Raw genomic sequence first — 26,797 nt, 5'->3', positions numbered from 1 at the left:
CAAGAGTCAAGGACTTCTTCCAACTCTTCTAAGAAACTCATAATCATGATCAGTGAAAATATAATCATCTTGAACTAATTGTAAATACTGACCAAATAAAATGTTGATTAATTCAAACAATGTTGTGTTCTTGGCATTAAACGATACTGAAATATGTCGGCCATAGGTTGGATATACCCTGGTTATGTTGAAAAATTATCATGATTAATTTGAAATATTTTTCCATTCCCCTTAGATTTCGATATAACTGGGTTTGAATGTATGCCTTACGGCCCTATTCAAAATAACACATGATCCACTGGCCATATCGAAATATTTCATCATTCCACCATGACGTTTCTGTAGGCATGCTCATCCTGATTTCTTTCAAGTAGGCCTAAGCTTATACCTAAATGCAAACCTGAAGCCGGAAATCAATCTTTATTCCCACAGACAATATCTGACTGATTTGCTGGGTTTATCACTACATGAACAGCCAGGGTCTTTTTGAGGTGGGGGTCTCCTAGTAGTTGTTGGTAAATACCTTACTGAATAACATATGGGAGGCCTGTTATATGTCATCCAAAGCAATTACGGTAAAGTGTCTTGCCCAAGGACACAACTATTCGACAGCACAGACTGGAACGTTCTGATCATGCAGCCTCCCGAGAATCACAAACCAACATGCATATGAGTAGCTATAGGGAGCATCAAACATCTGACTGGAACCAGGATCCATTTCCCCACAAAAAAAGTCAAACTCAAAGTTTGTGATTTAAAATGATTCAGTAATTATAACCACCTTCAACTCAGCTCTGTCTAAATTGCCTATAACGCAACATTGTTTTCTGCAAAGAATTAAAAACCATATTTTTTAACTTACTGATGGCGTTTATTAAAATGTAGTCATAGATAAATATCCCCTATGAAACCTTCAATTTTCTAACACTTTGCGTTTTTACTAAACATGATCATAGGCACCTGCATATTTTAGGCCTAATATTTATAGAAAAAATATATCTCTTTAGTACTGTCATAGTGGTTATTACAGTCGAGTTCATACATTCAAAGCAAATCTGTACAATGCAGCTGGCCGATTTCCATACTTCAATCGCTCATTACTAACGTACACACAGATCTATCTAATTTTCTATCTGCCTTTAAATAGTATGGTCAAATTTTACCACAGCAACGTCCGGATCCATGCATTACCTTATGGCTCGAGCTCTTGAGAATAAAAAAAGTGTTTCACTCGGCATCGGGAAATATTGACTTCCTATTCGTTGTGGAGTCTTCTTGATTCTATCCCATGATTGCCAGTGGTCATTCTGACACAGCCATGTCGTTTTCGATAGAAAATTTCACATTTGTCTGCCAGATTCTCAGCAGACATCCCTCTGCAGAACGCTTGTTTGTTATTTTGGGCACTGCTAATATCCGGAAATGAATGTTTGAGCTAGCCTACTAAAACGTGGAACCAACATGAAACATGGGACTGAAATTCCCGGACTACATTTGTACGTATATGGTACACGTTTTATATCGGCAACGGCTGAGTGAACACATTTCGATATTTCCGGCAATGGTCCCATTAAATATATGATAAACAATAACCTTTGATTACAAACATAATATTTCTTATTTTTTTTTTAGAAAAAAAACCCCTATTCATATCTACTGTACAGTACAGCATATACATGTAGGTGCTTAGCAAATATTAGTCTATAATCGGTCTTGGACTTATAAAGGGCGTGCTAAGCACATATGAGTACAGTAACCGATTGGATTGCTATATTTGAAGTTTTTTTTCTAAACAGACGGAATACAATGTTAACCAAAAAGTAGGATTTTCAGGTATACATTCCATAGGCTATGTTAAGAAAAATCAGTTATTACTCTAGAATGTCCCACTCATTTAGAATTAAGAGATATGTACATTGATTAAGTTTTTATATTTACATTTACACTGCAGCCCCACTACCTGGTATATATAACTTTACCAAGCTCACTTGGAAGTTATGAGCCCATAACTTCCAAATCCTTATTATGACGTCATTAATATAGTGACGTCATAATTGTCACGTCTGCGATAACGAAAGATGGCTGTTGAAAAGGCTGTTCCATCTTTGACGATAATAATTTGTTCATTCATTGTCGGAGCAAAATTCCTGGATATAGTCTTTAAAAATTGTTGTCAAATGTAAATATAAGCATTGAACTGGCTTTTAGTTGGAAGTTATGGGCTGATGAATGCCAACTGAACAAAGGCAAATTCAACATGAAGCGCTAGCGTGTTTCATGAAATTTGCCTTTGTCCAGTTGGCATTCATCAGCCCATAACTTCCAACTGAAAGCAGTTCAATGCTTAATTAACCACATCCACCTTTTTGTGCTTTGTGCAAGTCACAAGACCTAGCCCCGGTCCTGCAGGTAAGTACGTTTGATACTGCTGCACGTGGGAAACAAACTTAACAACTCTTTAATTGACTTACTTTGGTGTAAATACAAGGGACACCATTTGTAACATCCAATTGATCCGCCCGCTCTACAGTAAACCTCTATCTCACACGACTCGACTTTGGAGTGGTCGAGCTGTAGATGAGCTTCTGCAGCATTGTCCCATTATCTCTAGTGTATCTATAGGAGTACGGTTATTATGTCTTTGGATCCCAGCCGAGGTTGTGTGATAACACATATACCAGATACATGTAGTAATATATTTTGTGTCGTATGACGATAGATAGAACAGTGCAAATAGACTTTTACAATAGCTTTGATCAATACCGTCAGTGATAACAAAGATTGTTTTGCGGACGGACCATAGACCACGGACAAAGCCCGGCCATTTGAATAGCTCAACATCTGATAATGATAATGACAAGGTTTTCACAACTAATTCAGCCAATCAGCTGCTTCGAGTTGCTTCGTCACTGCAACAAGTCCCCAAAAAGAAAGTGTTTCTTAGGTTTGTAGTAATTTGACTGAGTAAATTAATAACATGCAATTTCTCAGGTAGCGTAAAATTCAAACTTTGATTAGATATATGAGCGATTGAGGCAATGGAGTCTCTGGTGATAACACAATCCTCTATAAAGGTAATTTGTTGGAAATGAAGCAAATCTTTAATGTTTTTGTCTACTAGTTTTATTCAAGGGACAAGAAAATGCAGTGTTTAGTACCAACAGTAGATTTAACTGGTATTTTACCAAACCTTTCAAGGTCTTTCATAGACCCCACATCAGGAATAATTTAAAACATTTTTAGAATACTTTTTTTCTAGTCTTAGTTTGAGATGTGAAATGGCGTAGCGTCTGCTGTCCGTCAACTTTTTTCCTTAAAAACGTTAGTTAGGCTCTTTGGTCTGGACAGACCGAGGCGCGATATATACGTCTCTGGTCAGGAGCTTCCTTAAGGGAATGGAAACATTCTTTTATTAATGATAAGAACACGGAAGCAGAGGGGAGGTACCAAAGAGGGGAGATATAAATGAATACATGCAACTTTAATTGTTTACTCTTCTGTTAGGATGGAGATAATTTGATGGTATTTGGTGGGTAGTATCCTATAAATGACAGTCACTCCGCCGGGAGCAGTGGACACGGCCCAAAAGGAAGAGAAATAGCTTTATCATCAGGTTATAGGAAGCCGGTTTTGTATTTACAGTAGGTCTGCCAAGGGACACGTGCCTCTTTTCATTGCCTGACGGGTGGGCACAGCGCTGGAAATAGTAAATTCTTAAAAATATTTTTTCTATAATGGATCAAGGTATTTTGATCAAATTTGGCCGGAAGCGTTATTGATTGAAGGATACTATATTTATGGTATAATAAATGGAGGCCCAGGTTCCAAGGGACAGGTAGCTATAGGTGGGTCCCAACTAGGTGACCAAGAATTTTTATAGCGGTACTCTTCTTATGTTTACACGTAGGCATACATACATAAAAACAGGGGTCTAGTTCCCTAGGGGCAATATAAAGGTCCAAAAGAGGAAATGAAGATTATCATTAAGAGTCTTGATGTATTTTAATGGGTCTAGGGCATCATAAGATATAGGGAAATGTAACAGATTATTTGGCTACCCAGTGAGTGGAGGTGTAGGGACCAAAAGGTGAGAAAGAGCTTAAAAAAATCTATCCTCTTCTGTGTGGATTTTTTAAAAACTAAATTTGGCCTGTAGCATCCCATTTCAAATGGAATGAGATATTGTACATTGAATCCCCCCTACCTTGCATTGGGAAGACAAAATTGGTTGCGTGCTATTCAGCTGAAATTACCGTGAACCATCTTTGGACCAGGGAACTGAATAATAGTTAAAGGAGAGTGCTAACTCCATAAATGGGGAAAATATTTGTAATAGAACTTGACTGACTCTAAATGAGATGGTTTTTAATAGGATTGCTATATTTTACCTATACTTCCTCCTGCCTCACATCCAATGCATGGCATTGCCATACACATCGAGCATTGTTCATTTTTATCCAGAAGTTTTTAGTTGTTTCATACTATCGGCAAAATACTAGTAACTATGGAAGTTTCTAAGTCTAAGGTTGTGATCACTAAATTAATGTGCTGACAGTATCGAATAAAATGTTGTCGAGTCTGAGCTTAATTACTACTCTCCACTAGAACACGGTTTCAAGACGCCTAGGCAGTTGGATGCTGTCTGTTGTAGTAGGCGCTTACTCATGCTCTGCAGACTTTTCCTCACATATCTTTTCTTCCAACATTCAAGCCATTTTTTCCCTTTGCAGTGCCAGTCTGTAGAAAATGTCGTCCGCAATCTTGTCAACCAATTTCAATGAAAGGAAAAAGGAAACAGAGATGTTTGGTTTTTTTAAACAAATTTTGGTTGCACTGGTGACAAGAATACAATGCTTTTTGTGAAATGGATCACCAGTTCTGGATCGATTTCATTCAAACTTGCTGAAGAGGTGTACACAGGCAAAAGTGCCACACATGTGCCACATGCGTAAAACGCATGAAAATCATATGAAATTTACATGCGTGGTTAAGCAGAAAAGAGCACGCGCATAAATCGTGCGTTGAGTTCATATGAATATCATGCGTAATACGCATGTGTCTCGTGTGTAAATTTCGACATGCGTGGATCATGCGTAGCTACATGCGTAAATTATGCGTATCATATGCGTTAAACGCATGTAAAATCTGTCGTGCGAGAATCGTGCGAATCAATACGCATGTGGAGGAGACGAAAAGAGCTACGTGTGTATCTCGTATGTAAATTACGTGTGTAATATGCATGAAAAGAGCACATGCGTAAATCACATGTCCTCTGAGAAAGTCTTGAATTGTTCTAGAATTTCTTCAGAAATGTACTAGATCATTCTCAAACAATTCTATTACCACTCAGAATGTGTCATGTCAGGGTCCACAGTGGCCGAGTGGTTAATGTGTCCCAACATTGTTCCATTATAACCTTCACTTCTGGATTGTGAGTTTGAAAACCACATTGGACAATTGCCAGGTACTGATCATAGATCTTTGGTTTATCTCAGGTACTCAGGCTTTCCTCTATACATTCAACACCTGACATCCCTTTAATGGCTGTAAACAAAATAAAGCAAACCAAACAGAACAATGTCAGATGCCCAATGGGCATATTATCTTAAAGTCTAATCAATAATAACAAGATGAAAATTTGTTATTTAGAATCAAAAATATAATTCATTTAATACTTGCTCATGTAAAGTAAATCCATACAAAACCAAGTTGCACTGTAAATAATTTATAGTTTAGAATGTCAGTTTATCTTATGGTAAGAAAGATCAATACACATATATATATAAATATTAAAAACCACTATCCATGTCCTTGGCCTTTGCATTACTGGTATAACTTGTATAGAGAAAAACATCACTTTTTCAACAAGACGGAGATTCTGTTGTCTTATTCATATTGTTTGCCTCTCCAACAGCATTACTTCTAGTTCCAGAAATCACTTTTGTTGCATGGATATATTTATACAGAATCATATGATATACAGTTCATTGAATCTTTTTCCTTGAAGCTTAACACTGTTCACATGGGTTTCAAAACTGCCGAGCCTTGCCTGCTGTGACTGACTGACTGTCCATTTGCCGAAAGCAGAAAACAGTTTCACTATGTTGCAGATCTGTCTTTCAGCTTCTCCAGATGTCCACCTTTGTTGAAGTTTCTGTAAACAAAATTAAAAGAAAAAAGTAATCAAAATTGGTTTTTCATGGTACATTCACACATGATGAACGATATTTAATTATGAGATGATAATCAAAATCTCAATAATATGACTACATTACTTTTCAAAATTAACTAGAACTGTCGCCAAGATGGCTGACTTATACCCCCGCAATCTGCAATGGTGAAATGGAAGGCTTAATAAGATAACCCAGTAATATAGTGACCAGTTGCCATAGCAACCACATTTAAAAAAAAAGAAAAAAAAGAAACAAAAGTGGCATGCACATCTACACATGTTCCTCTATATTTGTGAAAAGTTTCATTGAAATCGGCACTTCGGTTTAGGAGGAGTTGTCTGGACAAACTTAAAGTTATGGTTCTTATCGGAAAACCTGTTTATAGTGACCAGTTGCCATAGCAACCATAATTTTGAGAAAAATAAAAAGGCATGCACATCTACACATGGTCCTCTATATTAGTGTGAAGTTTCATTGAAATCGGCCCATCGGTTTAGGAGGAGTTGTCCGGACAAACTTAAAGTTATGGTTCTTATCAGAAAACCTGTTTATAGTGACCAGTTGCCATAGCAACCATAATTTTGAGAAAAATAAAGTGGCATGCACATCTACACATGTTCCTCTATATTTGTGTGAAGTTTCATTGAAATCGGCCCATCAGTTTAGGAGGAGTTGTCCGGACAAAATGCGTCTACGGACGGACGGACGGACGGACAACCTGATTCCAGTATACCCCCCCCTAACTTCGTTGCGGGGGTATAATTATTTTAGAGAATCAATCACTGAATCATTGCAATGGCAGTATCATATACAGCTTTTATGAGCAGAGGTTAAATGCCTTCCCTATATAAAATAAAGTAAATTTTACCCCTTCTCAATGAAGACGCTTGACCGCAGGGTTATGAAATTTACAATTTCGGTAAAGGACCTCAAGACCTTTCCATCTACATCTTTGATACAAAGAGTATTTGATTTCAGCTTATCTGGGAGTGGAGAAAAAGATTTTCAAAATTTCAGTCAATTTGACCCTTTTTGACCTGCCCCTCAGGCTTCTCTGTTGTGAGTTTGAAACCCAAGTGGGGCAGCTACTTGGCACTGACCAGAGATCAGTGAATCCCTCGGATTAAACACTGGGTTTTCCAGCGTTCCTTCTCCTCCAAACCCGGTACATCCTTAAATGATATTGGCTTTCAACAGGGCGTAAAAAGAAACAAAACTGACCTGGACGTTGGAAAAGTCCAAGACAGTGCTTACACATTGATGTTTCATATTTATTATAGAAAATTTATAAAAATTATCACATTTCTTTATGAGCTTGACATGAAGGTAACAGTGATTAAACAAACAGCAGTTGGTTAAGTGTCCAAATAAATAAGTATTTTTTAAAGATTATTATGAAGTTACAAGACATGTGTGATTACCTAGACTTGAAGCTGACAGGAGTTCTTACAGCTGGTGTCCCTCTAGGAGCTGGATGTTGAAGATATCTAAAACAAAGAAAACAAAATAGTTTTCAGAAAATAAAAACATAAATTCAGCTTCATTTAATCATTGATATCAATTTGTTTGCAAACTGTATGAATAAATAAATGTTTTTAACCTCTTATATGGTAGCAGTACGTGTATACCAGTTTTAATAAAATATCTAACAATTGCAGTTGTATCAAATAAGTGAACAAGAGGCCCATGGGCCTTAACGGTCACCTGAGATTTGAAATATTTCAGTTAATTTAATTGACCATTCTTGGCCCCATCCATCAGCCCCAAGGGGTCAGTCAGTACCAATATGTGCATACCATCAACTGCTATCCCAAGCTGATAATGTTAATGAAATTAGAATGAATTAATTCCAATAGAAATCAAACAAATCATAGTCAAAAATGTGATTTCCCTATATAAACTATAATAAAATTTACCCCCTCCCAAGGGGTAGATGTGTGACCACAGTGTCATGAAATTTTAATTAAGCACCATAAGCCCCTTCCAACTATGAAGAGTATTTGATTCTACCTTATTTAGTTATTTGGGTCTTGAGAAGAGGATGTTTGAAATTTTTAGTCAATTTGACCCTTTTTAGCCCCGCCTATCTGCCCCTGGGGGTCAGTCAGGGCCAACATGTGTATACCATCAAACTGCCATCACAAGCTAATAATGTTAACCAAGTTAGAATGAATTCCAATAGAAATCAAACAAATTATAGTCAAAAATGTGATTTCCCTATATAAACTAACGTAAAATTTACCCCCTCCCGAGGGGCAAAATGTGAGACCCCTGGGTCATGAAATTCATAATTTTGGTAAAGCACCATAAGACCCTTCCATCTATAAAGAGTATTTGATTCCAACATATCTGAGAGTATATAACTGTATAGAGAAGAATATTTTTGAAGTTGCAGTCATTTTGACCCTTTTTAGCCCCATACCTCAGGCCCCTGGGGGGTGGGGACCATGTAATTCATAATTTCGTTGACCTTTAGCCAGATTTCATTGAATTTGGTTCAGGGGTTTTGGAGAAGAAGTCAAAAATGTAAATTGTTTACGGACGCATGACGGACAACGACGGGCAAAAGGCGATAAGAATACCAGTAGGTCACTTGAAATTGTGAGAATAGTTCTGCAATATGAAATGAAAACCATATTTTGTGAAAACTTTTAAAATATTTCAATTCAGTTTTTCTCAAGAGGGAAATAAACTGCGCTCTGAGGCCTGGAATTGAATGCCCTTTCTGATATCAATATTTGTCCATTGCAGTGATGGCCACATACATTGTGAACTTTTTACATCAGTCCCTGTGCAACTAAGCCAACTATATTTTACCTGTGTGCAGATGACATTTCAAAGAATGTGATAATTTATTCCTGGTCATTGTTCGAATTTGTCAAATAATTTTCTGTAATACCTTTGTAAATAGATGAAATCAACTTGAATTCAAAAGTGTACAAAAATGTACATGGTTCCTCACCCAAAATAACTGAATATGACTTAATTGAAAATATTTTAGTATCAACTTAGCTTTCTCCACATTGATTTCTTTTTGTACATGGCAAAAGATATAATTTGGCTCTGTCCAAAGATATAGTCTCAATCAAGGTCAGGTCAGAGACTTCAAAACAAATAATTTCAAATTTTTAGCATTTGCATATATGATGTAATCATGTTTCATTAAAAATTTAAATAAAAAGTCTAATTTGAAAAAAAAAAATGTTGATAATGTGAGATTCATGAAGCAAATCATTTGAATAGTTAAATTTGATCTTTCAAAATTATTCCCATCACACAACACAGGCTGAAGTTATTCAATATTTCATTTCGAAATCAATTTCAAATCTTTAAATTTTCTTATTTAAACAATCATTATGACCAGGGACATATCCCTGATATCATGTATTGTAGTGACAGGACCTGATGCATGAGGAACTTTCCAGCTTGCAGTGTCATTTCAATAGTTCTACAAATACATGTAATTGAATGATATAAGTTCAGAAAAAAATTATGCAAAACAAATTAAGAAATGATGCAGTTCTCTTGTTTGATTCAAAAATATAAAGACAATGCTTTAAAATTTATTCCAAAGAAAGAAAAAGTAAAAAAAAACTTCAGTGAAATTCCCAAAGGTATAAAGAATGTAAATTCACCACTTCCAAAAACCAACCTATAGCCGTATACCCGTTATTAGTACACATTGTTCACGTCCAGGAAAATTAAATAGGCCTATAAATCTACAGTCTGAGGTACAATTTGCCTCTGGGCAGCAAACTATGTACAATTTACCTGTAAAACGGACCTGTTGGAACTACATCATTTTCCTTTCCCACTCATTCAATATATATCATAGTATGACGTGTCACTCTTACATTTTATGTAACAGATTATGACGTGTCACTCTCATGAATGTAGGATGGTTGTTCAAGCCAATTTTAAAATCATAAATTCAAATGTTTAAACTTTTAAAAAATGACATAAGGCCAACTGCAGTTAGTGTACATGAAAGCTTGATAAGAATTTGCTTAACTCATACATGAAAATTATATTAATCTATGGATGTAAAAGTTCAAGGAGTAGCATATTTCTTATATAACTGGCATAAGAACTCCATGTATGACCTTGATTTAATGAGGCAGGAATAACATGAAAACAAAAAATTACATTAGATGCATTTTTAGTATCTATAATCCAACTAAAAATGAACCAACAAAATAATAAGATGATAGGCCTATACTGCATACTTTAAGATAAGTTACATGTTTTATGAGTAGTATACATATGTATATCTATGCGAGCGGTTATAAATCAAAATGTATTTCATTATTCTGCTCGTTCACGAGAAAATGTCCGTGAGCACACGTGCGGTTTTCTGTACATTTGTGACCTCAATCTGGCGATTCCCGTTGATATTTTTAGACGTTAACAATCACTGAGAAAGCTAGCCACAAAAAAAACTAAACCGGCTAGGCCTATCGAAATCTAAAATTAATTAAATTTGGAGAAAAAAGTATTACTACAGTAAATATAAAATAAACGGGATCTGTTCTTCGTGCATATTTAGCGTCGCCTGTTTACATCAATGTCAGCAAACAAGTTTACTTACAAGTTACAGTCAGCGGTACTGGTACTGCCGATGAGCTCGAGGCTACGGGACTTTGCTTGACATTCTGAACGCTGGGTTGATTATTTTTTGCACGCGTGCTTGTGCAAAGCAACATATAATCATGACAAAACATCCATATCTTGGAACATCGTCTCTGATTTTCAGATATTGTAAGAAATACTGGCAGTGACAGTAAAATACAACACAGCCCACCGAAATACAACTTCAATGAGACAGGCGCAGCAACAAACTTGGTGACGTCACTGGTGACGTAACATCCGGAGTAGACCCTACTGAAAAAAAACAACACACAAACGCATTTCACTTACCTATCTGTTATCTTTGTCCGCCTCGTTGGTTACGTGAATGGAAAAGGATTCGCCGTGAATCACAGATATGTTCTCCGCCACGGACTGCGCTAGCGATTGTAATTCTGATTCTGTCCAATTTGGTTTTCCGGTTTGTAAGTGACAGTACGACTAACCACCCGAATCCAAACGCAATGGACCGAAAAGACCACATATCATTTATTGTGTTTTCTTCTTACTTAGTTAAAATTAATGAAACTGAGCATATTATTTCCCAAAACCTGTTATTCAATTCAAAAAATTATTATCTATTAATTATAAGCGGTAAAATATATGAAAATAAATGTTGACATTGTATTTTTTTTCTTTTCGCTCCATCGTGTACTGATTAGGTTAATTAGGCCGCCCCGCCGGTAGCAATATGGCGTCGAGTCAAGTATGAAATTTTCACTAGCGTAAGCGAGGGTCTATGCGGACGAATTAAAACACCTAGATGGGACTAAATATGTGTTCTGAGGTAAATAAATATCTCATTTATCTATATATGTAAGCTAGGTATTATGTCACACCCGATTTTATTGTATTTGCACCAAATTCTTAGCGACACCAAATTGTTTTCATATCTAGTGGTGCGCTCTGGCCCTGCACCAGACATGGTTGTGATACAGTGCGTGGACGTGATGCAGGTATCCGTTTCTAGTGGTTTTCGCGATATTTGTCGCAATATATGTGCAGCTTGGCTATGGATCATGGTTACTGCCGTAATATTTATCAAATGAAACAGCCGATGATATTTAAATGTACTTTGCATAATTTTAGGCCTATATCAAAGTATATGGTAACTGATTTATGTGCATATTTTGTCAATGTCTTTATGATCATTAAGTGTCGATTGTCAATTTATAATAAAAGATGTAAACACCTTCATTTAACAATTTTTATAGATACACTCAGACACATGTGTAACATGAGGACATTTGTGACAAACAATAGAAATAAGCATGAGCAACAAGAGCAATTATATAGCTACTGTTAATTAAAAAAATGGTATCATTATGCATTCATGGCTTCTTTAGTCTAACTTAGTCAAATTAACATTGGTGTATACCAGATATGTTCTACTATATTGACCTGGTAATCTTGATTATTTGAATTTATTTAGAAAAAGAAATACATATGTACAGTACTGTATATATGTATTCATGTTTCTTAATCTATACCATTTGAGTTAAGTTATGTATAAGTCTTGAAATTTGTTTTCAAGTTTAAAAGAATTTGTTCAAATAGTATACATCGTTCATTTTTTTCTGGTTAATGTGAAATTTAAAACAATTAAAAGATCTCACTTGAAAATCAGTCCTCATTTATATGAAAAGTGATAAAAAAAACACCCACATAAGCATTAGAATAGACTGTAAGTGCTGAAAGAATGAAAATAAATGAAAATAGAAAATAAAAATGAATGAAAAACAACAAAATATATATTTACGCATGATTCTGATGCTTAAAATCTTTAATGTGATACACGCATGTAAATTTCACATGTATCTCGCATGTAGCAACAAAACATGCGATTCTCATGCGTGTCAAGTAGACATGTAAATCGCATGATAATCGCATGTGGATGACATGAACTTTTCATGCGAAAATCATGCGTGTGGAAAATCATATGATATACGCATGAAAATCGTGTGAAAATCGCATGAAAAATGCTACGCATGTGGCACATGTGTGGCACTTTTGCCTGTGTAGCTTATCAATACTTTTAATTGGGCATATTTTTTTTCATAAAGATTTACTATTGAACATAATAGAGGATTCTGATTGGCTACTAAAATAAATAGTGTCTTATTTAGTTAAAAATGGTATAAAAGAATCTCAAGGGATGGAAATTACAATGATGTTCTTTTCCAAAACATTGGATGTCATATCTGGCTGTCATGATAACTAAAAGAAGGCCTATGATTAGAAACATGATAGAGGCTGTGCTTTGATCAAAATTGGGATATTGTCCGATTAAACTGAAAATTAATATAAAAGGTTTTTAGGGGTGGCAAATACAATAGATGTATTTCCCAGAAAAGTTGTTGACGTTTGGTTGTGAAGGTAACAATAAAAAACCTATCTGGATGATTCTTGTCCAGACTACTCCTTTGTGAACCAATTACAATAAAACTTTAAAAAAATATTAGGAACCATTATAGATGAACATGCACTTTGTTTTGGGTAGAACTGTTGCTTGTTATGGGAATCTGGTCACTATACACAGGTTCTGTATAAGCTATTGCAGTCCTTAGATTAAGTTTATGTAATGGTGTAACGTATATATTTCTGTATAACCGAGCTTCCAATTGCAAGGAGGTAAATAAAATTTTTGGTATTCTTATCAATTTACATTCAAAAATAGAGACTCTTGTAATTTAAGATTCTGTTTACAATATATAAACAATATATTATATTTAATTATTTCTGCAAACCTCAGTACAAGCAGTATTAGTTCAGACTGATATAGATTTTAAATGACATTCTCATCGCATTCCTCCTCCTGTTGGTGATGTCACGATGTGTCTGATGACAAGACACTGACAGTAATGTACAAATTATTATTATTAGGTATTAAGTTTAGGGAGGGCATATTTGTGAATCACTTTTACCTTATTTTAAAACTGACAATTCTAGCAAGGTAATTAATATCTGGTAGATAATCTCTACCACCTCTTAAAAGTGATAGAAATCTCTGCATTATAACTTAATTATTTTATTATCATTTTATCAATGAGAAAACACAAGAAAACACACTAAATAGTAAAAAGTTTATACATTAAAGTTCATAATTTTATCTAGAAATATCACATGTTTTGACCACTCTTCAGTTAACAGGATATACCAGTCAGCTACTACCAGATTGTTCTTGACTATTCAATTTTTCTTGCTCTCTCTTTTTTAAGAATTTTTTAGAGAGAGGTTTATTCCAAAGTCCATTTTCAATTTTATAGGTCTTGCTTTGATGCTGAACAGCACCAAATTTCATCTGGAAGTTACACAGAGCATCCAGAGGTTTGGTCAACATCTGAAATACAATACATATTCTGTTAATACATTGATTAGGTGTTTCTGATGAAAATTTGCGCTGAAATTAATTACAGATGTTGCTTTACATATTTGTCTCTAATTTTTCTTTGTTGTCAACTGAAATTGCCATTTAAAGGTTAATGAAACATCTTGTTCACAAAGAGTTTTGCATGGACACACAACGTTATTACTACTCTGTATATATATCTTACTACCTGATAATTAACACTCAGTCCTTTTAAAGAGGATCTAATATAAAAGCTTCCATTTCATGTGAAATTTGTGAAACAAAACCAAGAAAAAAATGGTAAACAAGTTTCATTATGTATTTATGTCACGAAAACAAATATAGAATGCTGTTTATCACATAAGTAAGACTTCTTTGTAAATATTTGTGAAAACAGCATTTTATGAGATTGATTTGAAATCTAAATTGTGATATAACAATGTGTGTGAGGCAAAAAATTACAACATCAGATCTCAACTGAAAAGATAGAATGTAAGAAAAAACTCTTTAAATGTCATGGCACTGGATGGGTGATTTTTTAACAAGGAATCAGATAATATTTAAGCCCCCACACAAAACAAGAGGCCCAGGGGCCTTAACGGTCATCTGACTCTATATTAAAAACCTTATATTATTGTAATATGTATTTACCGTAGCAAGTATATAGTGGCACTGTTGGCCATGGTGGCCATTTTGGATTTCTGACCGACCCAATAAATAACAACACTTGGTAAGGACCATCTCAGGTTCATTTCTGGTAAGTTAGAGCTGAATCCCACTGGTGGAATTTGAGAAGAAGTTTAAAATAGGCATTGTTCAGGAAAACCATGATTGCACAATCATGTTACAAAATGGCCGCCATGGCTGCCAAGTCAATGATTTTACAATGCCGAAAAATAACAACACTTTGTTGGCCCTCCTTCCTTAAAATCCTCACCAATTTCCAACTCAATGGTACCAGTGGAACTGGAGAAGAAGTTTAAAATGTTTTTTCAAGATGGCTGCCATGGTGGCCATCTTGGATTTCAGACCAACCCGAAAAATAACAACACTTGGTCGGGATCATATCAGGATCATTTCAGGCAAGTTTCAGCTCAATAGCACTGGTGGAACTTGAGAAGAAGGTTAAAATGTGTTTTTCAAGATGGCGGCTATGGCGGCCATCTTGGATTTCGGACCGACCCGAAAAATAACAACACTTGGTCAGGATAATATCAGGATCATTTCAGGCAAGTTTCAGCTCAATAGCACTGGTGGAACTTGAGAAGAATGTTAAAATGTGTTTTTCAAGATGGCGGCCATCTTGGATTTCGGACCGACCCGAAAAAGACCGACCCGAAAAATAACAACACTTGGTCAGGACCATCTCAGGATCATTTCTGGCAAGTTTCAGCTCAATAGCACTGGTGGAACATGAGAAGAAGATTAAAATGTGTTTTCAAAATGGCGGCTATGGCGGCCATCTTGGATTTCGGACCGACCCGAAAAATAACGACACTTGGTCAGGACCATCTCAGGATCATTTCAGGCAAGTTTCAGCTCAATCCCACTGGTGGAACTTGAGAAGAAGTTTGAAATGCGAAAAGTTTACGCACGGCGCACGGTGGACGGCGCACGACGACGGACGAAGCATGATGACTATAGGTCATCCTGACCTAAAAATGCATAGATTTGGAATGTTTATTATCACTAATTTTTAAAGTTAAATTTGAAAAATCACCTCAGCAGGACTTAGGATTAATTACCTCAAAAATTTCTGGTCTATTTTCCAAGACAGATATAGCTACAGCAGCTGATTCCAATGTAGACAGAGCAGAGTCTGTGGGCTGGGTACGGATCACATACTTGCTGATGGGGTTATCATTAATTTGTACCTGGTAAAACAAAAACGTTGGAAGTGAGATAAAGAAGGATCAATGTTAGAATTTGAAAATGTCTGAAGGGAAACAGCATTTATATCAGTAAACCCAACACAGTTGACCAAACCACATATTATACATGTACATAGTGTTATATATGTATAAGCATGTACATATAATGTGCCCAGAGATTTTCTGAAGTGTATTTGTAGGGTCCAGCTTACAACTCTATTCCCAATCAAAAATTGACACAAGTTTCCCAATTCAGATTATTCCAATTGGCCATTTTTTATAACTGTGTAAAAGACTTTTCGTTATTTTTAGTGATAATCTTAGTGTTTATAAGGATTTATGTGTCAGTTTTAGTTTCTGAATAAAATATTGAAATCATGAAATTTGCTTGGGTTTTCTTTGTCATATTTTCCCAACTGACTCATAACTGTCAAAATACTGATGCTTTTTATTTTCTGATTTTAAAATAGAGCCCCATTCCAAAAAAAAAAAAAAAAAACCCATTGAAAACTTCCTGCTGTCAAGTGGATCTCCAGTTATCATACTTGATACAGATGAGTTGATTTCATGTGGAAGAACATCAGCAGTTCAACCATTAACAGAGATTTATAACATAGATGTTACAAGTAAATACTCAATAGACAGGAAATTCTAGTAGGACTATGATTTTCTCTTACGTTCGATAAGTGTATCCACACTTTTATCGCTGTGACTGACATTGAGTAAATTTTCTGTAAGTAAAACCCTGTGAACCAACTCCCCCGTGTTATCCCGTGTTAGTACCAGTATTAAAAGATTTTCAAAATGGTAACTGTAGAAAAGTATTATTTATACCTTTCTCGGGTAGGAAAGAATTTTGTTTGCACAATAAAGATTCTTGGCCTGGGCCCAAGTTCCATCCAGCATAACAAGATTATAGCTGTGATAGTGAAGGGGGAGATTTTGGATGTCCATCGCATCTTCCCCAGGGTAAAGGAGGATGGTGTTGGGTGCTTTCAAAATCTCATTAACCTGTGGATATCTACAACACAGAAACATTGATCCATTCACACAACATTCTAACACTACATTAAAAAGCAACACAATGAAGTTAGATGAAACTAAACAGTTAAAATGATAAAATTCCATACACATAATAATATCACCAAAAAGCAGGTGCATAATGACATCAATATGTAGATTTGTCTCTCAATTATGTCACATATATGTTAAATAAATACAAGTATTAAAGCTTTATGGATCAAAGCTAGATATGAAGTTTTAATCTACACAACAACTGCAACGAATCAGATGAACACTCAATGCCATCATGGATACATTGTCAAGTTTATTTTTACCTATGTTCGGAAAATTTCTTGCCAACAATAATGTGACATTTTCCAGGGGCCAGTCCTTGATATAACATGGGAGCAGTCTTCAATCGTCTGGAAGTCTGAAGAAAAAAAATATATAAAAAAAGCTGTAAACTAATTAAAACTTAATACCCCTGCTTCCACAATACTCTAGTATTGTTGGCAAAGTGTGGTGTCAAGCCAATCAAAACCATGGATACCTATTACAGAACCACTGCCCAATATGTTTTGTTTATGTAACAGAGAGCATGATTAACTTCAATGTAAATCACTGCCTCCACTAGGGATCGGACCCCGCAAACCTCTGGCTCTTATTACTAGGATTACGCTCAACCATTCAAGGTAAAGAGAATATATATCTCTCTAGCTGAGTGGTATATTATGACTAGTATTTACCAGGGTTACATGTATTCTCTCTAGCTGAGTGGTATATTATGACTAGTATTAACCAGGGTTACATGTATTCTCTCTAGCTGAGCGGTATATTATGACTAGTATTTACCAGGGTTACATGTATTCTCTCTAGCCGAGCGGTATATTATGACTAGTATTTACCAGGGTTACATGTATTCTCTCTAGCTGAGTGGTATATTGTGGCTAGTATTTACCAGGGTTACATGTATTCTCTCTAGCTGAGCGGTATATTATGACTAGTATTTACCAGGGTTACATGTATTCTCTCTAGCTGAGCGGTATATTATGACTAGTATTTACCAGGGTTACATGTATTCTCTCTAGCTGAGCGGTATATTATGACTAGTATTTACCAGGGTTACATGTATTCTCTCGAGCTTGGCGGTATATTGCGGCTAGTATTTACCAGGGTTACATATATTCTCTCTAGCTGAGCGGTATATTATGACTAGTATTTACCAGGGTTACATGTATTCTCTCTAGCCGAGCGGTATATTATGACTAGTATTTACCAGGGTTACATGTATTCTCTCTAGCTTGGCGGTATATTGCGGCTAGTATTTACCAGGGTTACATGTATTCTCTCTAGCTGAGCAGTATATTGTGGCTAGTATTTACCAGGGTTTCATGTATTCTCTCTAGCTGAGTGGTATATTGCGGCTAGTATTTACCAGGGTTACATGTATTCTCTCTAGCCGAGCGGTGTATTACGGCTAGTATTTACCAGGGTTACATGTATTCTCTCTAGCTGGGCGGTATATTATGACTAGTATTTACCAGGGTTACATGTATTCTCTCTAGCCGAGCGGTGTATTACGGCTAGTATTTACCAGGGTTACATGTATTCTCTCTAGCTGAGAGGTATATTGCGGCTAGTATTTACCAGGGTTACATGTATTCTCTCTAGCCGAGCGGTATATATGACTACTAGTATTTACCAGGGTTACATGTATTCTCTCTAGCTGAGCGGTATATTATGACTAGTATTTACCAGGGTTACATGTATTCTCTCTAGCTTGGCGGTATACTGAGGCTAGTATTTTCCAGGGTTACATGTATTCTCTCTAGCTTGGCGGTATATTGCGGCTAGTATTTACCAGGGTTACATGTATTCTCTCTAGCTTGGCGGTATATTGCGGCTAGTATTTACCAGGGTTACATGTATTCTCTCTAGCTAAGCAGTATATTGCAGCTAGTATTTACCAGCCTGAGGGTTACATGTATTCTCTCTAGCTTGGCGGTATATTGCAGCTAGTATTTACATGTACCAGGGTTACATGTATTCTCTCTAGCTTGGCGGTATATTGCAGCTAGTATTTACCAGGGTTACATGTATTCTCTCTAGCTGAGCAGTATATTGCAGCTAGTATTTACCAGGGTTACATGTATTCTCTCTAGCTTGGCGGTATATTGCAGCTAGTATTTACCAGGGTTACATGTATTCTCTCTAGCTGAGCAGTATATTGCAGCTAGTATTTACCAGGGTTACATATGCATGTATTCTCTCTAGCTTGGCGGTATATTGCAGCTAGTATTTACCAGGGTTACATGTATTCTCTCTAGCTGAGTGGTATATTGCGGCTAGTATTTACCAGGGTTACATGTATTCTCTCTTGCTGAGCAGTATATTGCAGCTAGTATTTACCAGGGTTACATGTATTCTCTCTAGCTTGGCAGTATATTGCGGCTAGTATTTACCAGGGTTACATGTATTCTCTCTAGCTGGGCGGTATATTGCGGCTAGTATTTACCAGGGTTACATGTATTCTCTCTAGCTGAGCGGTATATTGCGGCTAGTATTTACCAGGGTTACATGTATTCTCTCTAGCTGGGCGGTATATTGCGGCTAGTATTTACCAGGGTTACATGTATTCTCTCTAGCTGGGCGGTATATTGCGGCTAGTATTTACCAGGGTTACATGTATTCTCTCTAGCCGAGCGGTATATTATGACTAGTATTTACCAGGGTTACATGTATTCTCTCTAGCCGAGCGGTATATTGTGGCTAGTATTTACCAGGTTTACATGTATTCTCTCTAGCTGGGCGGTATATTGCGGCTAGTATTTACCAGGGTTACATGTATTCTCTCTAGCTGGGCGGTATATTGCGGCTAGTATTTACCAGGGTTACATGTATTCTCTCTAGCTGAGCAGTATATTACAGCTAGTATTAACCAGGGTTACATGTATTCTCTCTAGCTTGGCAGTATATTGCGGCTAGTATTTACCAGGGTTACATGTATTCTCTCTAGCTGGGCGGTATATTGCGGCTAGTATTTACCAGGGTTACATGTATTCTCTCTAGCTGAGCGGTATATTGCGGCTAGTATTTACCAGGGTTACATGTATTCTTTCTAGCTGGGCGGTATATTGTGGCTAGTATTTACCAGGGTTACATGTACATGTATTCTCTCTAGCTGAGCGGTATATTGCGGCTGGTATTTACCAGGGTTACATGTATTCTCTCTAGCCGAGTGGTATATTGTGGCTAGTATTTACCTGGGTTACATGTATTCTCTCTAGCCGAGCGATATAGTGTGGCTAGTATTAACCAGGGTTACATGTATTCTCTCTAGCTGGATGGTATATTACGGCTAGTATTTACCAGGGTTACATGTATTCTCTCTAACTGGATGGTATATTACGGCTAGTATTTACCAGGGTTACATGTATTCTCTCTAACTGGATGGTATATTACGGCCAGTATTTACCAGGGTTACATGTATTCTCTCTAACTGGGCGGTATATTGCAGCTAATATTTACCAGGGTTACATGTATTCTCTCTAGCTGAGCGGTATATTGCAGCTGGTATTTACCAGGGTTACATGTATTCTCTCTAGCTGGGCGGTATATTGCAGCTGGTATTTACCAGGGTTACATGTATTCTCTCTAGCTGGGCGGTATATTGCAGCTGGTATTTACCAGGGTTAATGTTAACATTTACATATACAATTCAACTACAAATGAAGTTTTTCCTGTAATACTTAGATACAGTAATTAAACTATTTTTTTTATATACATGTATGATGAAAATCATTTTCAGAATAAAATTACCTCGTATGGATGTTGTAGAATGTAGACATTTGTTTTTACGTCCAGACGCTCTTTAGGTAAATAAGGACACCAGCAAACAGTTATAGGACGGCTGCAACAGAGATGTACAGTTATACCACAAATATCAAAACATGAGTACATAACAGTAGCTATATAGGTTTACAGTAAATAAATGGGACATACAGTTTGTATCTTCAAATATAGAATACATTGGTCAATGGTGTAAAGGTAACCGTATTTGTTTCCCTTGGTTCAACTCTATCTGTATGTATAGTGATAAACCAGTGGACATGGAGAGTCACAATCCTATGAGGATGGGTGTCAAGGCCGGAGACACCAAAAGAAGGAAACAGTGTCTTGAAATATTGATGAATATTGATGAGCTTTAATTGTCAGCTGTTTAGTTTATCGGGAAATATATAACTATGATTGATATATATATAATTACCTCCTTGGTATTGCTCATGGTTTGATAAGACTATAGCAAACCTAGCCACTATACCTAGAGAGTCAAATCACTTGACTGGAGTAGATCGATGCACATGCAAAATTTACTGTTTCTAACTTGTTTATGGTGATCACTCCCATTTTGCAAATAAAATTAAATGTCACTTTTCAACGAATGAAATAAAACAATTTCCAACAAATATTTTCACCAAATTAACACTACTGTATTTACAACTATACCAAACCCTAATTCCCTCACTCTCTTTTGATAAGATATTACAGTAACACGCAGGGTTTGAATAGCAGATACACAATACATGTACAGGCACTATCAGTATAAATAGAGACAAAAACAATCTGTCAATCCCAATATAGATTAGATATAATGAGAGTTTTCTGTTACAGGATACAGATCCTCTATAACACTTCAAATAATAAATGTTAGTGATGGGAATCGGCTGAGATTTCAACATTGATGATCAGATGAAATCGGTTAGTGTCAATCGATTGATTTTCGATTATTAATCTGTTAGCCTATCATATCGTTACATAATCCTTTAGGAATATTACTTTTTCTTTACTCTGGGATTAAATAGTCCTATTTTTTCCAAAGCAGAGTATGTGGCCATTTTGATTTTATACTTAAAGAGGCTTACCTGCAGACGGACCGGTAAACGGCACATCTCTGATCACTAAATAAACTTCAGTACACGTTTCTATGTGACAAAATTAGAGGCTTTCCGACTTTATTTCTTGAAAACAATTACAGAATATGTATTTCTGCGGGTAAGCCTCTTTAAGCTATACTTTGAGTATCTTTATTTTCTATTATACCATTTCATTATGTCATAATCTTTCTTGATAAAAAGTTTTTTTATATATATTTTGCAATTAATTACAGTTAAAAAGCATGATTTGTAAGCAGTTGTAGTTAGGACATAGTACATGTACTTCCGTTATCTCTTTAGTGAAAATAGAAGTAGAACTTGCACTTTCCGTTTTGGAAACAATCATCTATGTTGACATCTCATAATCCATCATCGAGAATTGGTTGCCTTTCCGATTAGATATTGATTATAATTGATAATGGGGACAACACTAACTAGAGTTGTATCCCAAGGGATAACTAATACCCCCCCATGGGCGCCTATATAGTTGAGTAGGCTATTGGCGAGTGTAATCATATCTAATCCAGTCAGTTATTACATTTTATGAATTACAATATTAAGACATCAATCGATCCAAAACCAGCTTCAATTTATAAATATTCATGATATACACCATCCAATACTGCAATTGTACATCGGTTCGGTAACAAATATTTAACACTCCTGATCATAACATTGTAAATTGACCTGTGTTTATTTTAGTTAGGCATAATTTCATGCCAAGTTTGGTTAAAATCTGTTTTGTACTTCGACTTGTTCGGACAAGTTGTGATACTGATACACATGCCAATTTTTGTTGACATCGGAACAGTACTTTAGTAGGGGTTGTCCGGACATGCCTCAACCAATCTGAAGTCGGCGGCCATTTTGAAAAATGCATACCAGTTATCTAAAAAAAAGTTGTGATGCACAACTACATGTTGTACTGTACTGATTACACATGCCAAGTTTTGTTGAAATCGGAACAGCACTATAGTAGGAGTTGTCCAGACAAGATTGTGGGACGAAAGACGGACAGGCCGATTGCAGTATACCGCGCCCCTAACATCGTTACGGGGGTATTATAAATGTACATGTACATTTCTAATTCATGATGTACAGTACATACTACTTTGAAATCATATACATTTGATAATATTTACGTCTTTTTTTCCCAACATTTTTATCAAACTTACTTTTAAAACAGAATTTTGTATTGTATTTTATTACAATTCCACACAAATGCCATTCATATATAAAAACAATTGTTTTATTCATATGTTAATTACTGTACACGTATCTTCAGGGAATTTTCTCCACTTGTACATGTTTCCTCATTATAAATTTCAATGTATTAATTAAAGGCCTATCGTTTATTAGTTTTATTCTGAGTGTCAAGTGGAGTCTGTGCTATTAAACTTCCCTGGACACTCATTAGTCATTAGGTACCTAGACCACCGACATTATGGTATCTTTGGATTCTTACTGTCAGCCTACATCTAGATGCACCTAGCTAATGCATGAACATATATAAGTGTCTAGAGGAGTATGTGTCTAACTTGACATTCGATCGATATGTGATATAACAGATTAATAAATTTCAAAAAAACATGTTTTATTTATTTATCATTTATTAAACTCTTCTATATTCAATATAAAATTTGTCAAAATAGATTGCAAACCTGCCAACTTCCCTGGTTACATATTAATCAAGTAACATGACTGTTCGCCGCGGGGTCTCACTAGTTACCGACAAGAGCCGACAAGAGCCGACAAGAAACTAGATTTACCGACAAGAGCCGACAAGAAGTTAGAATTACCGACAAGAAGCCGACAAGAAAGGAAATGAGAGATAAAATAGTTTTTATTTATTAATACAATGTAAGATTTGTTGATTTTTTTATTTAGGAATATTTTGTGGTCTGAAATAATGGTTGTGACAGGTAATATTGAGCCGACAAGAAGAATAGATCTAGGCCTACCGACAAGAGGCTTGAATTAAACGACAAGAAGCCGATAAGATAGAAAATGAAATACAAAATAGTTGCTTTTTTAATTTATTTATTAATACAATGTTTGATATGTTTTTTTTTTTTTTTTTTTCTCTCTTTCTTTTCTATTTTTGATTGTTTTGTGGTGTCTGATACAATGGTGGTGACAGGGAAAATTGAGCCGACAAGAAAAATAGATCTACCGACAAGAGGCTGGAATTACCGACAAGATGACGATAAGAGACAAAGTATGTATATATTATTCTTTATTTCTTAGTTGTTTTTTGTTTTTGTTTTCATGTATTTGTTTTGCATTCAAAGTTAAACATATTCTGTTGGTGAATGTTTTTGGTCTCAACAGTTAAATATTCCACCACTGACGGTCCCACCAGACTCACTGAAGTTTTATTTTTTTAAGCGATAGAGTTTTTGCATTTATTGTGCGTTTTCTTTGCCCAGGTTTACGTGCCAAAGATTGAGTTTGTGGGATTGTGAGACTACCATCCGTTGACTTAGGAATCTTTGCAATGTGATTTAGAACATTGGAGGCTGCTTACTGGTGGACTTAACTCGAAGTCCCCATGGCCGTATAATGCACCATGTATCAAACTCTCTTGTACATACGGACAAAAAACATGTATATAAACATTTTGTCCTGTCTAATATTTTGTTGCGGTTCTTCAAAGATATTCAGTTCGGGTGCTGGTATTATGTGTTTTCACTGCATAGGAAGCCAGCCAGTTAAGTGTATGTTGTCATTGTGTAAGATTTCGCTGGTCATTATTACTCTTGGCAGAAATTTGTGTATACAAGTTACCCGTGGACGCGTGTGTCCCCTAAGGTCAATCGGCACGTGGCTCATAGGTGAAGGTATGATAGTATAATTTCTAAATATGGGCCCGCCCACATCGCCAATTACTATTTTTCATTATCTGGTAGTTGGTGTCAGAATTAATTCATTGCAACAATTTCTAATAATCAATCTACACGAACTTATATAAAATAAAAATAAATTGTGATTTACCTTTTTAAAATTAGTACGAAATTTGGAATATATCATGGGTAGTTTTGCAATCAATACAAAATTAACATTGAAGTTATTCCATTATCATATCATTTAATAAATTTTCTTTTAAATATATACATATTATTAAATTGTTAATTGTTCAATATATTCCAGTACATATAATTAAATTAGTATGTACGAAGAAATAACCTTTCTATTCTTTCTTGTCGGCTTCTTGTCGGTAATTCTAACTTCTTGTTGGTTCCCGTTCAATGCAGTGAAATTATTAGAAACGAAGATACAGAAACAATTGTATCAATCATTTTCTGGTAATGCAATCATTGTCGATATATACATGTATTACTTCATTGTACGTGTAATTAAATTAGTATAAATCAAGAAATAAAAAAGATCGTATTGTTCATTTTCTTGTCGGCTTGTCGGTAGACTAATTATAACCTCTTGTCGGTAAATCATATTTTTTTCTTGTCGGCTCAATTAACTGTCGCCAACATTACATTAGACAACAAAACAATCCAAATAGATAATAAATAACTAATACATGAACAAATCAAATATAGTTTTGATAAATAAAATGTGTTTTATCTTTTATTTTCTTTCTTGTCGGTGATTCAAGCCTCTTGTCGGTAGAACTATTTTTCTTGTTGGCTCAATATTACCTGTCACAACCATCTATATCAGACCACAAAATATTCCTAAATAAAAAAAATCAACAAATCATAGATTGTTTTAATAAATAAAAACTATTTTATCTCTCATTTTCTTTCTTGTCGGCTTCTTGTCGGTAATTCTAACTTCTTGTCGGCTCTTGTCGGTAAATCTAGTTTCTTGTCGGCTCTTGTCGGCTCTTGTCGGTAACTAGTGAGACCGTTCGCCGCGTAATAAGTGTCTGTTGTAACATGAAACAAGATTCATTCATTCAATGCTCTTCAATAGAATCAAAATTGATTGCAATATGTTCAAATGTTTGTAAACATCCACTGATCCTCATCAAGTTTCAGATGTCGTTTTGGTGCACATGCTTTTATATAGATCTATATCAAAAATGGCAATTATAGGCCAAGAGATATATGCTTATTGGCAAAATATAGCGAAAAAATAACATGGGTTAACATTACTCCTATAACATAAAAGACCGCTGGTCGGTTCTTTTTCTATTGGATATGTAAAACCTCTAACATTGTTGGAGTACAGTAGGGTTAACCTGAACAGTACATGTACAGTACACAGCTGGAATGTCCGTCATGGAATTCGCCTTTTTGTTGAATATATTGACAAATTGATCAGTCAGTATTGTTACACATTTCTTACCTGCATCTGGGACACATCGATCTCCTCTCCGATTCAACAACTTCATCTTCAACGAAATAATTGCAAAATTCTAGCAGATCATTTTCGCAATCGTCCTCAGCGGAAGCCATTTTGATATCTGTATCATTAGGACGCTTGTAAATCAAGACGTCAATGGAGGATCAAATTACTGAGAGTACTGAGCTTAAATGAAATTTGCTATTAAAATGCTCCACTCTTAAATATACTACAGTGTCGACAAAGAGAAATTATGACCTATTTAGAACAAGAAGAGGTTAACGTATGTTTTGATACAATTCCCAAGCTTAAATATTTTATGTTATTAGATCTACTACACTCCAAAAGTTCCAGTTGTATCTTTCATTTATAGTGGGAAATAATTAGTTGCACTCCGAAGAAATTATATCGTGCTCCGCCTCTGCAAAAATATAGTATGAGTAAAGTATTCACTGTCCAGTCCACAAAGACGACCGAGAAACAAAAGCTTTCTTGTACCAATGTTGCTTTCTATGGAGATCCAACCAATTAAAGACA

The 26,797-nt window shown here is 35.7% G+C and overlaps 2 protein-coding genes and 1 long non-coding RNA gene across 3 annotated transcripts in view; all 3 read right to left on the bottom strand.

Annotated features, from left to right (window-relative positions):
• The window catches only part of LOC117334119 (probable E3 ubiquitin-protein ligase HERC1), a 108,728-nt gene extending 107,356 nt beyond the window's left edge, over positions 1–1,372 (bottom strand). Inside the window, 1 exon segment of the mRNA XM_033893578.1 lies at positions 1,192–1,372. The gene's annotated coding sequence lies outside the window, so the exon portion shown is untranslated.
• A 3,620-nt stretch (positions 1,373–4,992) lies between these two features.
• Positions 4,993–11,050, bottom strand: LOC117334118. The gene is made up of 3 exons (XR_004534037.1): positions 10,762–11,050; positions 7,595–7,660; positions 4,993–6,154 (listed from the first exon to the last, which is right to left on the bottom strand). It is a non-coding gene; the product is annotated as an uncharacterized LOC117334118 (long non-coding RNA).
• A 2,818-nt stretch (positions 11,051–13,868) lies between these two features.
• LOC117334117 (DTW domain-containing protein 2-like) lies at positions 13,869–26,399 on the bottom strand. Its single transcript, XM_033893577.1, has 6 exons — positions 26,264–26,399; positions 20,841–20,931; positions 17,357–17,451; positions 16,854–17,040; positions 15,894–16,022; positions 13,869–14,139 (listed from the first exon to the last, which is right to left on the bottom strand). The coding sequence occupies exons 1-6, from the start codon at positions 26,371–26,373 to the stop codon at positions 13,960–13,962; spliced, it is 792 nt and encodes a 263-aa protein (XP_033749468.1). The 5' UTR covers positions 26,374–26,399; the 3' UTR covers positions 13,869–13,959.
• Between the last annotated feature and the right edge of the window lie 398 nt (positions 26,400–26,797).

This window comes from Pecten maximus, chromosome 9, assembly GCF_902652985.1.
Source record: "Pecten maximus chromosome 9, xPecMax1.1, whole genome shotgun sequence".
Taxonomy (NCBI): Eukaryota; Metazoa; Mollusca; class Bivalvia; order Pectinida; family Pectinidae; genus Pecten; species Pecten maximus.
The sequence above is the reverse complement of the archived record's forward strand: the minus strand, read 5'-3'. Positions and strand labels throughout refer to the sequence as shown.